This window comes from Crocodylus porosus, unplaced genomic scaffold (assembly GCF_001723895.1).
Source record: "Crocodylus porosus isolate Cpor-Errol unplaced genomic scaffold, CroPor_comp1, whole genome shotgun sequence".
In the NCBI taxonomy this organism is placed as follows: Eukaryota; Metazoa; Chordata; order Crocodylia; family Crocodylidae; genus Crocodylus; species Crocodylus porosus.
In genome coordinates this window covers 90,327,495-90,345,350 of record NW_017728947.1, presented here as the reverse complement: position 1 = coordinate 90,345,350, position 17,856 = coordinate 90,327,495, and the positions used below count along the sequence as shown (strand labels likewise).

Sequence of the window (17,856 nt, the reverse complement as noted above, 5' to 3'; positions counted from 1 at the left end):
GTATTCCTCCTTAATATAGAGCGCCATGCCCCCACCTCTCTTTCCTATCCTGTCCCTCCTGTACAGCCTATAGCCCTTGACATTGACCGCCCAATCATGCGTTTCGTCCCACCACGTTTCTGTAATCCCCACTATGTCCAGGATGACAAGCACAGGACAGAAAGAATGAGAGGCGAGCAGGAACCGCAGATGAATCAAGTCATCAAAGATCCTAAACAAAATAATCACACACAACAACTCGCAGGAAAAGTGGGAAAAAATTACCGTCACAAGAGGAGATGCAACAGAGAAGTTTCTCACGGATTGACCTTATCCTGACATTGAAGCACTGCACAAAGAGAGCACATCCAGATGTGTGTGTACGTTTGGTTCCCCAGAGACAAGTAGCAGCAGTGCACCTTGCACCATTACTACTGGTTCCCAGGGAATGCCTGTGCCACATGTGCTTTGGCATGTGGCATGTTACCCCGGGGCAGGGTAGGGAAGGCTGGCCCCAGCAGCCTTATCTGGGGTCCTGGGGGCCTCCCAGGGCAGCAGTCATGGCAATTCTGCTGCGCGGAGCCTGGCTGACAGCAGTGTGGCTCCAGGTGTCCTGGCTCCACTTTTCATCAGCGCACACTGTCCAAGCGTGCATTGCTCGGGGGGGTGTTCCGCAGTCTTTTTTGACCCCTGGATATCCAGGGGTCCAAAAAACCCACGGGGAAAAAACCCATCACAGCACACACTCAGGCAGTGCATCCTTGCACTGCAGAGAACACCAGACTGTGTGGTATGTGGTGCTGCAAACATGTCTGCAGCACCACATACCGCACAACTGTGCTCATCTGGACATGCCCAGAGGGTGTCTCCACACATGCAGACATGTGCACTTGCAGCAGCTCAAGTAGCAGTGGCACAAATTTTGTGCCAGAAATTTGTGCCTCAGCACACATGCCTGAACATGCACTTTGGTGTGGGACAAATAGTGCCACTTGGGGCAAACTGACCCTGCAAAGCTACTCCTGGATCTTTGGCCAGGGGGAGCTAGAGGTGCAGGCCAGCACCTGTGCTGGCCCCAGCAGTATAAAAACCTGCCCTGGTGAGCAGGTCAGGGCTGCTTGTCCTCATGAGCTTCTGAGACCCAGCCAGTTGGTATCTGTGGACACTATCCCCTTGTGCCAGCTGGACTGCTGAAGCTGCCCTAACCTAGAGTGCCCCCTGCACCCTCTAACCACTGCAGCACTCAGGCAGTAGGGGCTGCTGCCTCGCTGTGACCTGCTGCCACCTGCAACAGCATCTGCCCCCTTGGACCTGTGGCCCCATAGCTGCATGCCTGCCAGACCTGACAGGGACTGTAAGGCCATCTGGGCTCTGGTACGGGCACTGCAGCAGAGCTGGCTGCACCTCTGGGCCAGCTGCCAGTGCACCATGGCTGCACAGTTGGCCTTCACACAGCACTGCTATCATGTCTTCTGGTGCTCCTGCTCTGCCAATCTGGGCTGCTATTGTCTGGAAAATGTGCTTGTTGTGGTGACCCACTTTGAACTGTCAAAGCAACCCAAATGGCCAGGAGGTCAGCCACCTCATCTGCCCTCCAGCTGCGTCCCCAGTGCTGGCCCTGGGCAGGCTCCTCTGCCTAGGTCCTGCCACTTGCCTTACCAACAGGGATCCTGGTGTTCCCTGTTTAAAAATTACAAATTCTCTGATTAAAAAACCCAAATTCTCTCATTAACATACCCAAAAACTGTGTTCTTCCATAATTAAAATGAAATACCACTATGTATATCAATAAAACATTGAGAGATATATATATATAGAAATCGGTTGGGCAACGATTTATTGATATATTTACAATTTTAAAGCAATTTGGAAGCCTACCGGTGCCCCTATCATCATAAGAAAATGAATTCTAAATATCTGTACACTTTGGTGTTTGCTTTTGGTTTTTTATCATTGAATAATCAGAGCTTCCCCTGCCCCTTTTGCTCACCAGGATGTGGGAACAGTTGCAGCTGGACCTGCAGCTGCTTTGTGGCACTAAGCAGCACTGATTTGGCAGTGCCCTGCCCCTGCCTATGCCCTTGCTCCTCACTCCCAATGTACAACCCCACCAGTCCCTCTAACTCTTGATCTGCAGCCCCTGCCTGCCCCCCCACATTAACTTCTTCCTAGCAGCAGCTCCATCCCAGCACCAGGACATGGGTCCAGCTGCAGCTGTCCTACCTGCTGTTTTGTGGCTCTGAGCAGTGCCAGACCTTACTGTTCTGCTCCCTGTGCCTGTGCCCAGGCCCCAGCGATCCCCATACTATTCCTGGGAAGCCTTTGACTGGGGCTCATTTGAGCCCTCCCAGGCCAGCCTCCCCCTGCACAGGCTGCTCTAGGGAGGCAGGGGGGCTCCAAGACCAGCTCTGGTGGCCCCTCCTACCCAGAGCACTCCCATACCCCCATCTCTCTCTCTCTCTCTCTCTCTCTCTCATACACACACACACACACACACACACACCTGCTGCCACCCCGGCCCATCACATACACCCATAAACCCTGTTGCCACCTCAATCCCCCCAACCCATCACCCAACCCTGTTGCCACCTCCACCCATCCCTCCAGCTCATCATACCCCCCAAGTGGTTCCTGGGGCCTGGAACTCCCCAAGGTTGGAGATGCATGCCCCAGCACCAGTGTGGGTACAGGGCAGGGCCGCAGTGTGGCAGTTGCTCATGCATCTGCATCTCCCACCAGCAGGTCCCATCCTGTCTGGTGCCTGGGCAAGCAGGGTGTGAGATTTGTGGGTGGCATGTAGGGTTTGCAGGGGGGGTGGAGTGGGGTGGGGGAGTGCGTGTGGGATTTGTGGGGGTCCATGGGGGATTTGTGGGTGCTGGGTTTGTGAGTGGGTATGTAGCAGGGTGGGTTTTATGACGCACGGAGGCAAGAGACGACTGGGTCTGATGGCACACAATTCCTGCCTGCAATGCTGGGAGCCCCAGGTGGTGGCAGGAGCCAGCCCTGTCCTGCCTGAAGGTGCACACCAGCAGGTCAGGCCAGCTCCATGCGCCACATGTAGCCCCTGGGTCTCAGGCACTGCTGCTGCTGCTGCTGCTGCTGCCACCAGAGGGGACAGATGGATGGGCAACCCACCTCTCCCATGCTGTCCCCCCCACCCTTACACATTCCCTTCAAGCACGGGACACATTTTTTAGTTCGTGGCATGCCTCCTGCAGCTTCTCAAACTGCTTTGAGACACCGCTACCGGCATGTGCTCGCTTGTGTGGATACAGCCAGAGAGAAGCAGAAACAACACTAGTTTTCTTCTCAGACCACTGCATGCTTACAGCAAGGCTGGAAAAAGGGAAATACATGCAGAAAGGGAAAGGAATCTGGGAGCTAGACACCAAACTACTAGAAAAAAGAACACCTAAGAAGAGTATGAAAAATGGTGCATAAGATAGAAATCACTAAAAAAAACTGTGCATAGGAGAAACAGCACTAAAAAAAGTCCTTTGAAACAGTAAGAGACTGGTAGGCATGGGTAAAAGAGCGCACAAAGGACTACGTTATAAGAGTAGGAAAAGAATAAGCAAAATAGAAAGGTGAGCTGCAACAGAAACTGCAAAGACTACACCAACAAAGTGAAAGAAGAAATCAAGGAAACAAAAGGAGAATTGGAACAATGTTTTAAAGAGCAAGGACAGAAAAAGTGTTTCTGGCACAAGCACAATGGGAGGAGAAAAAGCAAAAGTGGACAGTGTACCTCACCAAGATCAAAAGAGGAGGGAAACAGGGACAATGGCACCTCCAGAATGAGAAAAGAGAAGGACAACATCAAAAGCTATAATGTGAATAGTGAAAGATTTCTACCAGGAACTATACAGACAGAGAGGTAGAGCCAGAGGCCAGAAAGATCTGTCTGGAAGGACTGCAAAAGAAGCTAACAGAAGAAAACCAACACCACCTGGAAGAAGACTGGAAGGTTTTAAAAAAGGGAATTTTTGAAGGAAAAGATGGACTACAAAAAGAATTCTTTGTAACTTTCTGGGACCAACTGGGACCAGACCTGATAGAAATCTAAAATGAGAGAAGGAGAAAGAAGACCCCTGAAAAGCGTGAAAGAAGGAAGAGTAATCCTGATTTTTAAGAAAGGAGACAAAACCCAGATAAGAAACTGGAGACTAATAACGTCGTTAAACTTTGACTACAAGCTCCTAGTCAAAGTAATAGCAAACAGACTAAAAGAAGTAATTGGGAAAATGCTAGAAGATCAAGTATGCACTGTCCCCAGGAGGAGGATTACGAGACCATGATACAACTAAGAGATGCCATGCAATACTGCAAAGAAACCTAAATGTGGCAATATTAAACACAGACCTGGAGAAAGCCTTTGATAGTGTCAACCAAGAATTCCTATGGCAACCACTGGGAAAGCTGGGGATCCCTGTAGGATTCCTAAACTGAGTGAAGATGCTGTATGCAGGTACAAAAAGCCAAGTCTTAATAAATGGACACCTGATGGAGCCAGTAGAAGTGAAATATGGGATGAAGCAGGGGTGCCCCCTGTCTCCATTACTCTTCATCTGTGCAATAGAATAGCTAGTAGAGTGAATACAGAATGATGCCAATGTGGTAGGCCTTCAAATATTGGGAGGAAGCAGAAATCAGACCAAGTGCCTCACATACATGGTTGACATAAATGTGGCATGTAGGGACCAAGGGTCCATCAGGGAAGCAATAAAGCATGTTCAGCTTTACAAGAAAGCAGCAGAGGCAAAATTCAACATTGCAAATAGTACTGGTATGGGACATGGGCAGATAAGAGACATATCAGAGATATGTGTCAAGGTGGTAAAAGAAGGGATACAGGTACTAGGAGTACATTTAAATGCTGAACTTAAAGGGAAGGAGGCATGGCAGAAAACTACTGTGAGGGTGAAGCAAAAGTTGGGATTCTGGAGTGGGCAAAAGCTGACCCTAGAGGGAAAAGTGAAGCTCCTAAAAGCCATGACCTTGCCATAATTTTATATACAGGATTAGTGTTCCTCCCGTGTGGAGCACAGCCTGTGCAATACAGAGAAGCGTGTGTGTACTTCTGGGGGTCACAACAGGAGAGCTTGGCATGGGACATTTTATAAATTCAGAAGATACAGGGGGAGAAAAACTCAGATGTGTTTTTGTTTATAACAGCCACTTACTTAAACCTGTGCTGTAATTGGTGGTCAGAGCAGAGTCCAAAGCAGCATGCTTTGTCAGGAAGGAAGACTATGGAGGACATGGGGGAAACTGGAGACTGCCTGTCCACACAGCCATGGGCATGGCAACCCCCTAAATGATAGCCAGTAACAGAAGCTTTCCAGAACCAATATAATTTACAGCAGATATAACTGGAGGAAATGAAAGACAATTGCAAGATCCAACAAAAGCAGCATGCATGAGATAGAACTGCTCTGACTGGGAAGCTCTCCGCAGAGAAAGTAGACACTATCTGTCTACTTAGCACTATCTGTCTACTTTCTCTGAAGTGTGAAAAAGACTTTTTAAAAGAGTAACAAGAACTAAGCTGGATACTGGCACACAGAATACTACCAGTTTGTGAGCTGCAACATTGCTGGCAGCTCTGCTAGACTGCAACGTGCCAAAGGGATATGTGTACCAGGAAAGAAATGCATGAGCACTTGCTGTGGGAATGTGCTTTTACACAAAGGGTGTGGGGGAAGTGTAGAGCAATTATACCTTCTAACAAGTACCAAGCTGACAGCTGAAGTAGTGCAATGGGGAGATATGCCAAAAGCAGAACAAAATTGAGCGTGCACAAGACAGAAGGTGGTAATTTGTTTTAAAAATGCCTTGTGGACTGTATGGAACTTGCTGGTCTTCATAAAGGTGGAGTGGTCTGTCAAACAGCTTAAAGCTAGGTCTATACAGGGTGAAAATATACCTCTGTAGGGAACACGAAGAGAGAGGGGAGGAAGAAGTGCACAGTCTGGGAGAAAGAGAAATGGGTCCTGATGTTTGTGGATAGAACCTAAGGAAAGAAAGATGTAAAAAAAAGAGTTGCATGGGAAACTGAGTTGTATAAATAAAGGGGATGAGGATGGGGAAAGGTTCATGTACTGATAAGATGTAAAAGGTGGAATACCTAAAAGAAATAAGAGAGTAAGTTGGAGAAGATTTTGTGTTTCCAGGAACAGGATGCATTTTTAACTATGCTTTTTGAAGGGGAGGGGAGGGGAAAGGAAAAAGAGCTAGATTGAATCTGGATATTTTTCTTAATTTAAGAAAAAAATAGTTTGTTCTATTTATAGGTAGGTGGGAAAGTGCTGCTCAAAAGAGTGTTTATGGCATACTTGTGCTAAAACTTGCAGTAGTTTAAAAAAAAAAGATAATGTGCATCAATCCTGGATATACTAAGTCTATGGGTACCATATGGAAATTACTACAGCCATGTTTAATTTCAAGGTTATTGCTTTCAAATATCCTACTCAGTGGGTACGTCTACACGAGATACTTAAATTCATATTAGCATAGTTTACTGTAAAGTAAGCATGTGTATCTACATAAGGATCTCCCAGCACTGGCCCCGCAGTCACGGAGCCAGCGCTAGGAGATAAGGGTCTCCAAGCACTGGCCCCACAGTCTTGGAGCTGGCGCTGGGACCTGCCTCCTGATAGGGGCTGAACGGCCTGTTCCCCACCCAGCTCCACAAATGCAGAGCTGAATGGGGAACAAGTTCCCCAGCCTCTGCCAGCAGGGAGCTCCCAGCACCAGCTCTGCAACTGAGGGGCTGCTGCTTGGAGATGCTTATATCCCAACCTGAACTCCGTGGTCATGGGGCCATTTCTGGGAGATGCTTATCTCCCGCTTGAGCCCCATGGTTATGGGGCTCAGGCTGGGAAATAAGGGTGTCCCAGCCCAAGCCCCATGACTGCAAAATTTGGGGTGGGAGATTAGGGTCTCCCAGCCTGAGCCCCAAGACTACAGAACTCGGGCTGGGATATAAGTATCCCAGCAGCGACGCCGCAGTCATGGAGCCAGTGCTAGTAGCTCCCTGCTGGCGGGGGCTTGGGGCTTGTTCCCATGCCTCTTACTGGGGAGCCAGGGCCAGAAGCTCCCTGCTGCTAGGGCACGGGGACATTGTCCCTGCCCCAGCAGCAGATAGCCCCCAGAGCCTGAACAGAGCTGTCTCCTAGCCCAGTGCTCCCTGTCTTCCCTTAGGCTAGCACCCAGGTGGAGCCTGGAGCTCACCCCAGTGATGGCAGGAATTCATTGCAGGGCCACTAGGACCTGGGAGAAAAATCATCTCCCTAATCCCGGCAAGTGTAAACACCTGCCCAAAGTGACACTGCTATGGCACCTTTAGGAAGTACTAAAGCATGGCACACTATGGGCCATTATTGTGCTGTGCACATGCTACACAGGTAGATTTTGCTGCTACATCGTCGTAATGGAGTGGTATACTCAGGGAGTCCACCACTATGGCAATGTAGCTGGTGATCACATGTAGACACACATGATCATTATGGGGACGTAGCTCACCACTTTGTCTCTGTAGGGCAACATGTAGATATGCCCTTACTTTTCAGTAGCTTATTGCACAATAAATCTAAGCTAGAGTAAGTGCATGTGTTAATGTGCCCACCTCTGTGTGCTTAGGGAGAGCAGGGTCTGACAGTAAGGAGAAGGGGAAGGGGCTTCCAAGGGAAAAAGTTGGGAGGAAGCAGAGAGCAAAAGGGCTACCTGACCCCCCAGATATATTTTCCTTGATGTAGCAGTGAGAGGGGAATGAATTGAAGGCAACCCTCCAATAATTAGATTCTATGCCTGGAAAATGTTAACAAATTTATAAATTTTCTATATATAGAATCTAATTATTGGCAGGTTATCTTATCATCAGAGTCATCTGCTATTCATGTAAATACAGTATTTTAAGCTCTGATGGGACTACTGCTTACAGTTAAATGCATGCTCAGTTGCCTTCCTGGAGTGAGGCCCAAAACCCTCTCAGCAAAGCTTATTATATGAAGGCCTGCTGGCAGAACAGTGTTGGCCAAACCCTAAAAGGAGAGGAGAGAAGGGAGGAGAGAAGGAAACAGAGAACATCCAGGAACTCTTACTAAGAACCAGATTCCAAACTGGCTCAGAAGCCGTTGGTCATGCTTGTCATCATCTTTGTTATCAAAGTCAGTGTTGTCCAAGGAATGATGGGAAGAGGAGAGGCCCATTTGTCTCCTGCGGTTGAGTTCATACTCCCTCTGCTCAGCATGGAACTCTGCTTCTTTCAGCAAGCTGTAAGACAAGATGAACACAGCTCATGATTCAGCTTTCCTGTGCTAGGTCAGTAGCAGATCAGCAATTAATGGAAGCTTAAAGCACTAGATTTCATTCAACTCTGTGTGTTGAATAAAATCCCAGCTCTTCTGCCACTCAGACACATGTACACACCTCTCAGCAAAGTCCCTGGGCTAGATTTTGATCTCAGTGACACCAGCAGCACTTCAGTGAAGTCACTTGTTGAAGCTAAAATCAGAATATGTCCCTGTGTCTCACACAGGTTCACATGAGGATGTGCATGAGGATTAGCATCTGCCCATTCTTGCCTTGTAAATGGTACGCTACCTGATCACAGCTTCCACAGTACAAACTAGTTCCTCAGCCCCACATTCCCGGGTATTGATAGGGGGAGGCGAAGTCTGGTAAAGATGGGTCTCTGCTGCTGCACCAACTTCGCTGCTGTGATGGTTCGAATGACATCTTTTGCAGTAGCGCACTGGCCTGTTGCCATGGCGGCCACAACAGCCCGCTGAAAAGCAGGTGACGACAGCTCTTCTCACATGTGAGCTACAGTTCTGAAAGCAGCAGATTTCATTAAACCATAAATTTCTGCAAATGGAACTGCAGACAAAAATAAAGTCAGCACAACAGAGACAACTAAAATGTTGGCATGTTTCATAATTCACCAGAGATGAGCCCAAAACAGTGAACAAAGGTATGTATCACTGAATTTTTAAAAAGATGGATTTAGGCTTAGACTCGAACACCCTGGCTAGTCTAAACCTGTATCTCCACCAACAAGCCGAACTTTTCCACTTGGGCCCATCTCTATACTTAACAACAGCAGCCTCTGAATTTTAGCTCTCCTCTACTATATTTATATCCCAGCCCACCCACACACTGATTCAGAACACCTGCTATGCCTCTCGTGACAGCTTGATTCTTAGAAATAAACTAGAAATACAAAAAAAAGAGGAAGTCATTTGCCTTATATGTTAAAAGTTTAATAGTTTGTCTCTACAAGTTCTCTTTGCCCTAGCTGTACTCTGGAATTGAAGAAAGCTTCACATAACCAGATCAGGTCCTCTGCTACTGTAAGTCAATTGAGCTTTGGTGACTTCAGAGGATCAGCACCAATTTATGCCAGCTGGACAGCATTTTTTTCAAATAACCTAAGCTTTACTTAGGGAAAACTGTACTCATTATAATGAGGGTATTGCTGAAGTAAAAACTGACTAATGCAGGACTTCAGTGTAGCAGAGGCCAGAAAAAAAAACAAGTTTGGATTTAAAATAAATCTTTCCTACATCTTTCTTTATACATAATATTAGACAGACAACTGAGTTCAACTGCACATTTATTATTTTAATGGAAATACCTAGAAATCAAGTGAGATATCAGGAATTTGAGCAGAAAAAAATGTCCTTGCTAAATTACTTTAATTTATCCTTAACAAATGTGATAATGGATACATAACAAAACACTCTGGATGGCAAAAATGTATCACAAGGAAATGGAATGAAGTTACGCACAAAAACACCAATTCATGCCCCATCATACAAATGTCTTCATCTTACCTTCTTCTGACATATAGCAGAAATTTCAGCTGTAAGGGGAAGGTATACAAAATATCAACACAGTAGGATCATGCTTTTCTCTTTCTTTGGCAACCATGACAAAAATGGGTTTGATAAAAAGAAAGCAAGTCTCCAGGGACAGATTCTTTCTCCAGCTTTCTGAAAGGTTTCCCAAAATGTGTCTGAATTCAGCGTGTTGAAGTCAATTGTATCTAAGCCAATCCTACAGGCAAAAACTCCCAGAGAAGTCAATGGGAATTTGGCAAGCCTAAGGACCAAAGCCAGCTCCCATAATCTACTCACCACTGTTCTTCATGTTTATAGTCATTCTCTATCCTAATACGATTTAAATTAATGCCTGTTTCTCATCACCAGCAACCTTTAATGAATATCAGGGTGAAACAGCTGATATGCTGAAGGCGCAGGAGCATCTAAATGTGAGCCACAGGTGATTCTCTTTCAACAGACACAGAATGCAGTGCTTCAGCACCAATGCTAGGTTGGTTGGAACAAGTTAGGACCTGGTAAACTGAGGTCCATAGAGCGCAGTTATATGGCTAAGAAACAGGACTTATTAACCTGGATGCAGCACTGTGCTAATACATCTGTACTGCCTCCATTTCTGGATCTTCTATGTGCAGAGCTAGCTCAGGTATCTCTCTGCATGGTGCTGCCTTCCCGTGCAGACTCCACACAAGCTAAAGCATTCACAGTCAGTTCATGTAGCTCTGTGCAGCACTGCATTGTACCATGTAGAAATACCAATCATGTGCCTGATCCACATTTCCAGATTCAAGGATGGATGCAATCAGCTCTGTCTTAATTCATTTTTATGTAAGGCCCTTGACACCTAGTACAATTTACCTGTACTGCTCTTAATGTGGCAAGACTAGACGACCTCTGCAGCCTTCCAGTCCTATGATTCTATGAGTCTAAGATTTTCAGATACAGAGTGAAAGAAAGGCACCGACAAGGACAAGGTCCTGGGACTTAAGGATTTGCAGAGTCTGCAGAACAGAAGCACAGGAACTGAGGAAGTTCTATGTCCTGACCTTGTCAGGGTTGTTTAGACAAAAGGCAGCCAGTTTCATAGAATCATAGAAGTAGGGTCAGAAGGAACCTTGTAGATCTTCAAGTCCGACCCCCAGCCTGGGCAGGAGAAATTTAATCAATGAAGCCAATTAACACAAGTTATTCAGCAAGCAATGGCTGTGACTGGCTATGTGATGGCAAACTGGGTTTCTCTTATTGACCAGAGTACTGTCCAATAATAAATAGTTGATGCCTCCTGCCTATGGGTACTTGGAGTCTGAACTGTTTCCTGTCTGTTCCTGTCCTTTTGGACTGTAATATACTTAGTTTATTCAAAGCCTGTCTGTTTACATTATTACATCATTATTTTTTAATTAGGACCTGCTGTTCGTTGTACCCTCCCCTACCGTGTATGTCTTCCCTGCAGTGTGTTCTGCTTGGGAAACATGTGTTACAGTGCCTTGGATCTTGGATATAGAGACCTCGCAAAATGAACAATAAAAAATAATCCTTAGTATTGGGAGGGTGGACAACCTCTAGGGCTCTCAAACATTTTCATAATATGGAACTATTTCACTGATCGCTCTTTCCTTGTTCCCAAACATACAATCTCCTTCTAGCAACTCCAAAAGTTGCTTATACAGAAAACTTAATTCAGGCACTTAATACAGTTTTATCTGTTTTAGCTTGATTTAGCCACTGTGAAAATAGAGGAGGGGCTAGCATTGTGCATAACCAGCCCTCTTTCTGTGAACTAGTAGCAAAGGCACCAGGGAATAGCAGTGGTCCACAGACCATATTTGGAGGATCCGGGGAGTGGGGATCAAAGTCAGATTATAGTATAACTTTGTAGCTTCTGAATGTAAGCATGGGACTGGGAGGTCCTTGTCCCTGCTGCTGCAGGTGGAAATAAAATTCAAAACGTGTTTAAGTGCCAAAAATTGCAGTTAGTTGCTATGTAAGTGCTGTGTAAAGTGAAATAGGATTTACCCCTTAATGCTTTTTAGACTAAATAGTCATTGGGTAAAACACAGAAATAATGCACCCAGATCACCCCTTCCTCCCAAGTGCGTGCCTTCACCACTAGGCTTCTTCTTGCTTTCTCGCCTTGTGGCCCAAGGACTCCTACATTCTTGACTGCAGCTTCAACAGGAAGGGTGGAAGGTGCTTGCCCCCATACCTCATTTATTCTATTTCCTGGTATTTAGAGCACTTAGGTAGGTGGAAGAAGTTGATTTGCATCCTGCCAGGCTAGGAGAGACCCAAGAACCCCTGTTTCCCATTTCCCAGGCAAGTGCTCTAGGAGGTAGGCTGCTATACAGAAGATGGTGCTGCCACTGGGCACCTTCCATCAGGAGCTGGTTCCATGCTCCAGAATCAAACTTAAAGGAAATAATATACTGCCCAGAGTCAGTTGCCAAGTTCAAGAGGGGCAAAAGTTCAGGCACAGCCCTGTATTTACTGTTTCCTGTTGGTACCCCCATCAGTGTCCAGACTCAACTTGCCATTTAGAGGCACCTAGCTTTCCCCACTGATTATATACAAAGCCTAGTTTCTTTGAATGCTCTTGGTACCAGACATCTACTAATTTTCAGTCAGGGCTAAGCTTGATGTGGAAGCACATGAAAGACCAATCTGGATATCTGGATTTTGCCTCATAAGACCTAACAGACTGGGAAACTAGGAACATCCTCACTTTAATCCTGGTTTGGTGGGGATTATTTTGTGGTTTTGAGTAAGTTAGTTAATATTTTTAGGCTAGATTTTCAGATGTGTCCTGAGCCAGGTTTCCAGAAGAAATCATCTCTCCCTTCAGTCCAAGAGCAGAAGCTCAGCTTTTTTGGAAATCAAGGCCCACCTAAGGATGTTCAGCTCTTGAAATCTTTCCTGGGGTGTCTGTTGTCTCACATATAAAGAGCCACATGATATTCCTTAGTTGCCTCACATTTGGTGTAAAGGACCTACTAATTAAGTCCTTTAGGTCATGTGAAGGACCTACTAATTAGGTCCTTCACCTTACTTTGAAGATGTTAAGTCACATTTTAAGTGCAAACTATTATTAATTTCTAAGATTCTGTGTAGTTTTCTTTAATGTATAACACAGTATTTCAAATAACACAAAAACAGAGAAAATATGAATATACTAATGACTGTGCTTCGTATTATTTTGGGTTATCCACCCTTAAAGAGAGTCTTACCTTGTGGCAGAAGAACATCAATCAACCACTGTTCACTGTGATCCCTAAAAATATGCAAATATATCATTAATTCCTTTTTTATTTACTTTTGAGCAAATGAAATAGTGATCTAAATGACTGTGATGGGCAGCTCTGTTGTTCTAAAATAGATTTTCTTTAAACAACACAAGAAATAGCAGGCTGCTTTCTATCAACTGTTTTTCTTTTGACTTATTTATTAAACGTTACTGTTGTGCTGATTTCAGTCCATCATGTGCCTGCCTTTCAAATATTACTTTGAAGGTGTTAATTTAGTAAATGAACATGCAGTATGTTCTCTTTGCCCTAAGACCAAAAAATGATAATGAAGAGTGTTAGATAAGCATGGAGGAAAAAACCCAAAAGTACCTGCACCATATTCTGTATATCTATTCAGAAGCCAGGGCTTCTATTAAATCTAATTACTTTCCCTAGCAGCTTTAAATTAAGGATGACTTCAAAACCAAGGTGGCTTCTGTGAAATTTAATTGCTTTCCCTTGCAGCTGGAGTGATGCAGAAGTGTCTGGTAAATAAGGGCCAAAAATAAATATGTACATCTTCTAAACTAAGCTAACGTCATTCATTTGTGCTAATAATTGGAAGATCCCTTGAGAACTGGTAGATTTTGTAAATTAATGAGTTTCCAAACAAGTAATTTAAAAAAAGGGAGGAGAACTCATTTCAGGATGTCCTTCTTTCATGTATTTGACAAATCTGGGTGAGCCTTAATTTACTGGAGAATATGTTCCATAAAAGTAATGATGTCTCAGTAAGAGTGGACCTTATATCTTGCTTTTAATACCAAGTAAGAAGTGGAGAGAAAGACTGTTTTGTGTACAAAAGGATTAGTGGGGTTCCACAACTGGAAGCAATTCATCCCATAATATCAAATCATTCACAAATCTTACCTTCAGGACTAACTACTGTGCCAACTCAAAATAAATATTCTCCACTTGAAATCAGAGCTGACACTTATTCAGAGATGGCATCTTACCCCCAACTGGTTCCAATGACTTCAAAAGGATTGTTTGTGGAAGGGTCTCAGGTAACAGAAGGGAGGGTTTTATAATCCAATGCTGTGTATTCATTCCATGTAGCTGTTTTTAATTGACTAGTTAGGATCTGCCTTCAGTTTACCCACCCTGCAATCCTCTGGCTGCATTCTTCACAAAGGTACAGTGGGGGAGGTTTATCACCCAGAGCCACAGACAAGGAAGGGTCAATACACATCTGAAACATATAGAAAGACAAAAGGGAGTCACTTCTCCATGATCATGCTCTGTTTCATAACAACACATGGTATCTGTGATGCTATGGCAGGGGTGGTCACCCTGCAGCACTCATTCCACAGGTGGAACAGGCAGCTCAGATAGGCCAGGGAGCAGAAGGCAGAGCAGCAGATCAAGCAGGGGAAGGCATCAGAGTGGCACTCAGGGAGGGTGCCATGCTTTATCTGTGGCACGTCTGCCAAAAGGGTTGGGCTCTCCCTGTACTACAGGGTATTATGTACTCTCAACATGCTTTGACTTCAGTGATTATTGAGGGCATTAGTCATCTTGCAGCAAGCACTCAGCACTGATCAATATTAGGTCCCAAATGACTAGCAAGGAGAGTCACCAAACAATCTACACAAGGACAGCGAGATGTCTGTTTCCTGAGTTCTCACTGTGACTGGGCCCATGGGAGTGATCTACACTCAGTAACACAGGCATGTTTTACCTTACATTGCTATTGCTAAGCACACAGTTGTTACATGCCATAGGTTTTTTCCCTAAGACATGGGTTTACATACAGGAGAATTTGCCCCAGTTTTTTAGGTCAAGGCCATGTAAAATTCTGGACCTCAGTGGTGTCCGTAGTAACATATCCATACATTCCTTGTATCTTCCTTCCGATCATCAGAGTTGTTAACTATACGTATAAAATATGTATGGTAACAGAGATAGAGCCAAGGACCTTCATCTCCCAACATGCAGTTCTCTCCTCAGCTAAAAGAGAAACCCCACTGTCTTGCACCAGAGGCAAAGCTTGTGGATTAGCCACTAGAGGGAGATCTGACCACACACACTTGAGCACATGCATAATTAAGTTCTGTAATTAGAAATAGGACTATAGTATAGAGACACTGTAATGTCTCTTCTGAGCATTAACTGATTACATTTAAATAGTTTCTTGGTCTTCCCAAGAACTTCATCTCATCTCCCCTGAGACAAATGTTTTATTTTTCCTTGGATGTTAATCTCATCTCTGTTCACAGAGGTTATATGCCTGTGTTTAAGGGTGTCTATACGCCTCACTCACTGTGCCAGGTAGCACCTGGAGCATCTGCTCCACACAGACTACATCCGAAACAGAAACAGCATAGCCGTATTTACACGGGGCAGCACCTGGTCTAATGAGCTCTGCAGAGCAACCAAGCCAGTTCTCAGCACTAAAATAAGCAGGGTCCTGTTCCTGGGCACATGGAGAAGCACAAGCAGTTCCAGCCCAGCGCTGACAGCTACAGTATGAGGTACATAAGGAAGAACAGGCCTCAATTCTCCATATCAACAAAGTTTGGCAACAGAAATTTCCAGAACCTCTGCTCTCCTCACTGAGTGGCCAGAGCCTGAATTTGGTGAGTTTCAGCACATAAAACTATCCTTGCTTGTTCTCCTTCTCTGGGGAAGGAAAGTGATAATTGGGGATGATTAGCAAGGTTTTGAGTAGGAACATGGTATGCTGGACAGGGAATATTGTTAGGAGCTACGAGTGTGAGCATCTTTTTCTATTAGAGACTGCTGGAATACTTTGCCAAGAAGGAAAATCTATTAACTGTCCTTTTTATTAATTTAATTGTTTTAATATCTGTACAATGGTTGGGTCTAATAGTTCTTCAGTAGACATTGGGCATCAGCCTGGGATTCAGGAGAACCACAACTGCTGGCTGCTGCATGGGGCTGGGATTTCCTCCCCCAACTCTCGTCCCTGTTGCAGTGTCAGAGATTTTTTTTTAAGCCTGGGAGACACCGGGTGTTGGCTGCAGCTGAGGCTGGGGATTTTGCCGTGAGTGCACTACTGCTCCTGCTGAGACTTAAACCGGGAGGTTCCTGCCTCAAGGTTCTTGGCCCTCTGCTCACAGTCACACCAATTGCTGTATTTGGGGTCAGGAAGGAATTTTACACCATGAACAGGCTGGTTTTTCCCTTCCTCTGTAGCAGGGGGTGTGGCCCTCTTCTTGGGATCTCCTGAACTTATATTAACAACATTTACAGCAGCAGGACATTGGGTGTTGTGCCTGACCTGTGGCAGGTTAGGGTGTTAAGTCTTGTGTTGTGCCAGGCTTGACTGTAGTTTTGCTAAGAAGTTAGACAATGGATTTGTATAGGATGGTTTGGATAGGGATAATCCTGCCTGAGGCAGGGGGTTGGACTAGATGACATATGGAGGTCCCTTCCTACTTCTCTATGATTCTATCATTTAACAGGAGTTAGGGTAGGCTTACAAAGAGATGGGTAATTGCCAGAAACTCCTGTACCAAGTTCAGGCACTGGTTATATAAAAGCACTGCTTACTAACATCCACATGGGATAGGAGGCAAAATGTGGCTCAAGTGGGCAAACCTAGATTCATAGTTTGTAAGACTTCATGGATTGTAAGGGGCTGGAAGGGACCTTGCAAAATCATTGGGTCCAGCCCCCCTGCACTAGACAGGAAGAGAACTGGGGTCATGTGACCCCAGCAAGGTGACCATCCAATCTCCTCTTGAAGATTTCCAGGGTAGGTGATTGCACCACCTCTGGAGGGAGTTTACTCCACAGTCTGGACACCCTGACTTTGAAGAAGTGTTTCCTAGTGTTAAGACTAAAACAATCTTCCAGGAGTTTGTGACCATACTCCTGGTTTTCCCCAAGGGTGCCCTGGTGAACAGTTGTTTGCCAACCCCTTAATGTTTTCCCCTGATATAGCAGTAAGACGCTACCAAGTCTTCTCTCAGCCTTCTCTTTTTCCCAAGTCCCAAGTCCCTCAGCTTTTCCTATATGGCTTGCCTTGCAAGTTTCTGATCATACGGGTGGCTCTTCTCTGGACTCTCTCAAGCTTTTCCATGTCTTTGTTGAAGTGCAGTGCCCAGAACTGGACACAGTACTCCAGCTGCAGTCTCACCAATGCTGAGTAAAGCGAAAGAATCACTTCCTTGGTTTTGCTTGAGATGCATTGGTGCATGCCAGAGTATTATTTGCCCTTCTGGGGACAGCATTGCACTGACAGCTCATGTTCATACTATGATCTATTATTACCCCTAGGTCCCTTTCAGTCATGACACTAGTCAGTTTGGCACCACTGAGCCTGTAAGTATGTTGGGCTTTGTTCATCCCCAGATGGAGCACTTTACACTTCTCAATGTTGAACTTCATCTGGTTTCAATCCGCCAAACTTGCCAGCCTGTCTAGGTTCACATGTATCTGCAACCTGTTTTCAAGTGTGACCATGCTCCCCCATAACTAGGTGTCATCTTTGAACCTAGCCAGTGAGCTCTTCACCCCCACATCCAAACTATTGATAAAGACATTGAAAAGCACTGGACCAAGCACAGACCCCTGTGGGACACCACTGGCCACTTCTTGACACTAAGGCCTTGTGGAAATGACAGTACCTTTACGGCTGGTTTGTTAATAGCATTATGGCATTCAATGTGCTGGCAGTGAATGGGATTCCATGCTGCAAGACCAAAATACAATTGATTAACAAACAAACAAACAAACAAATGAAGTTCACATCTATTATTTAAGTTAGTTCCTAAAGGCTCCAACCA

General features: G+C 45.3%; 1 protein-coding gene and 1 long non-coding RNA gene across 2 annotated transcripts in view; one reads left to right on the top strand and one right to left on the bottom strand.

Annotated features, from left to right (window-relative positions):
- Nucleotides 1-17,856, bottom strand: part of UNC79 (unc-79 homolog (C. elegans)) — a 185,361-nt gene that overhangs the window by 144,350 nt on the left and 23,155 nt on the right. The window contains exons 8-13 of the mRNA XM_019552446.1: nucleotides 17,698-17,762; nucleotides 14,206-14,294; nucleotides 13,046-13,089; nucleotides 9,816-9,844; nucleotides 8,584-8,813; nucleotides 8,082-8,253 (exon numbers count right to left, since the gene is read on the bottom strand). Of these exons, the coding sequence (XP_019407991.1) occupies nucleotides 8,082-8,253; nucleotides 8,584-8,813; nucleotides 9,816-9,844; nucleotides 13,046-13,089; nucleotides 14,206-14,294; nucleotides 17,698-17,762 (629 nt within the window). The remainder of the gene's footprint in view (nucleotides 1-8,081; nucleotides 8,254-8,583; nucleotides 8,814-9,815; nucleotides 9,845-13,045; nucleotides 13,090-14,205; nucleotides 14,295-17,697; nucleotides 17,763-17,856) is intronic.
- The window catches only part of LOC109321712, a 28,817-nt gene continuing 26,394 nt past the window's right edge, over nucleotides 15,434-17,856 (top strand). Inside the window, exon 1 of the long non-coding RNA XR_002104150.1 lies at nucleotides 15,434-15,681. This is a non-coding gene — a long non-coding RNA (uncharacterized LOC109321712). The remainder of the gene's footprint in view (nucleotides 15,682-17,856) is intronic.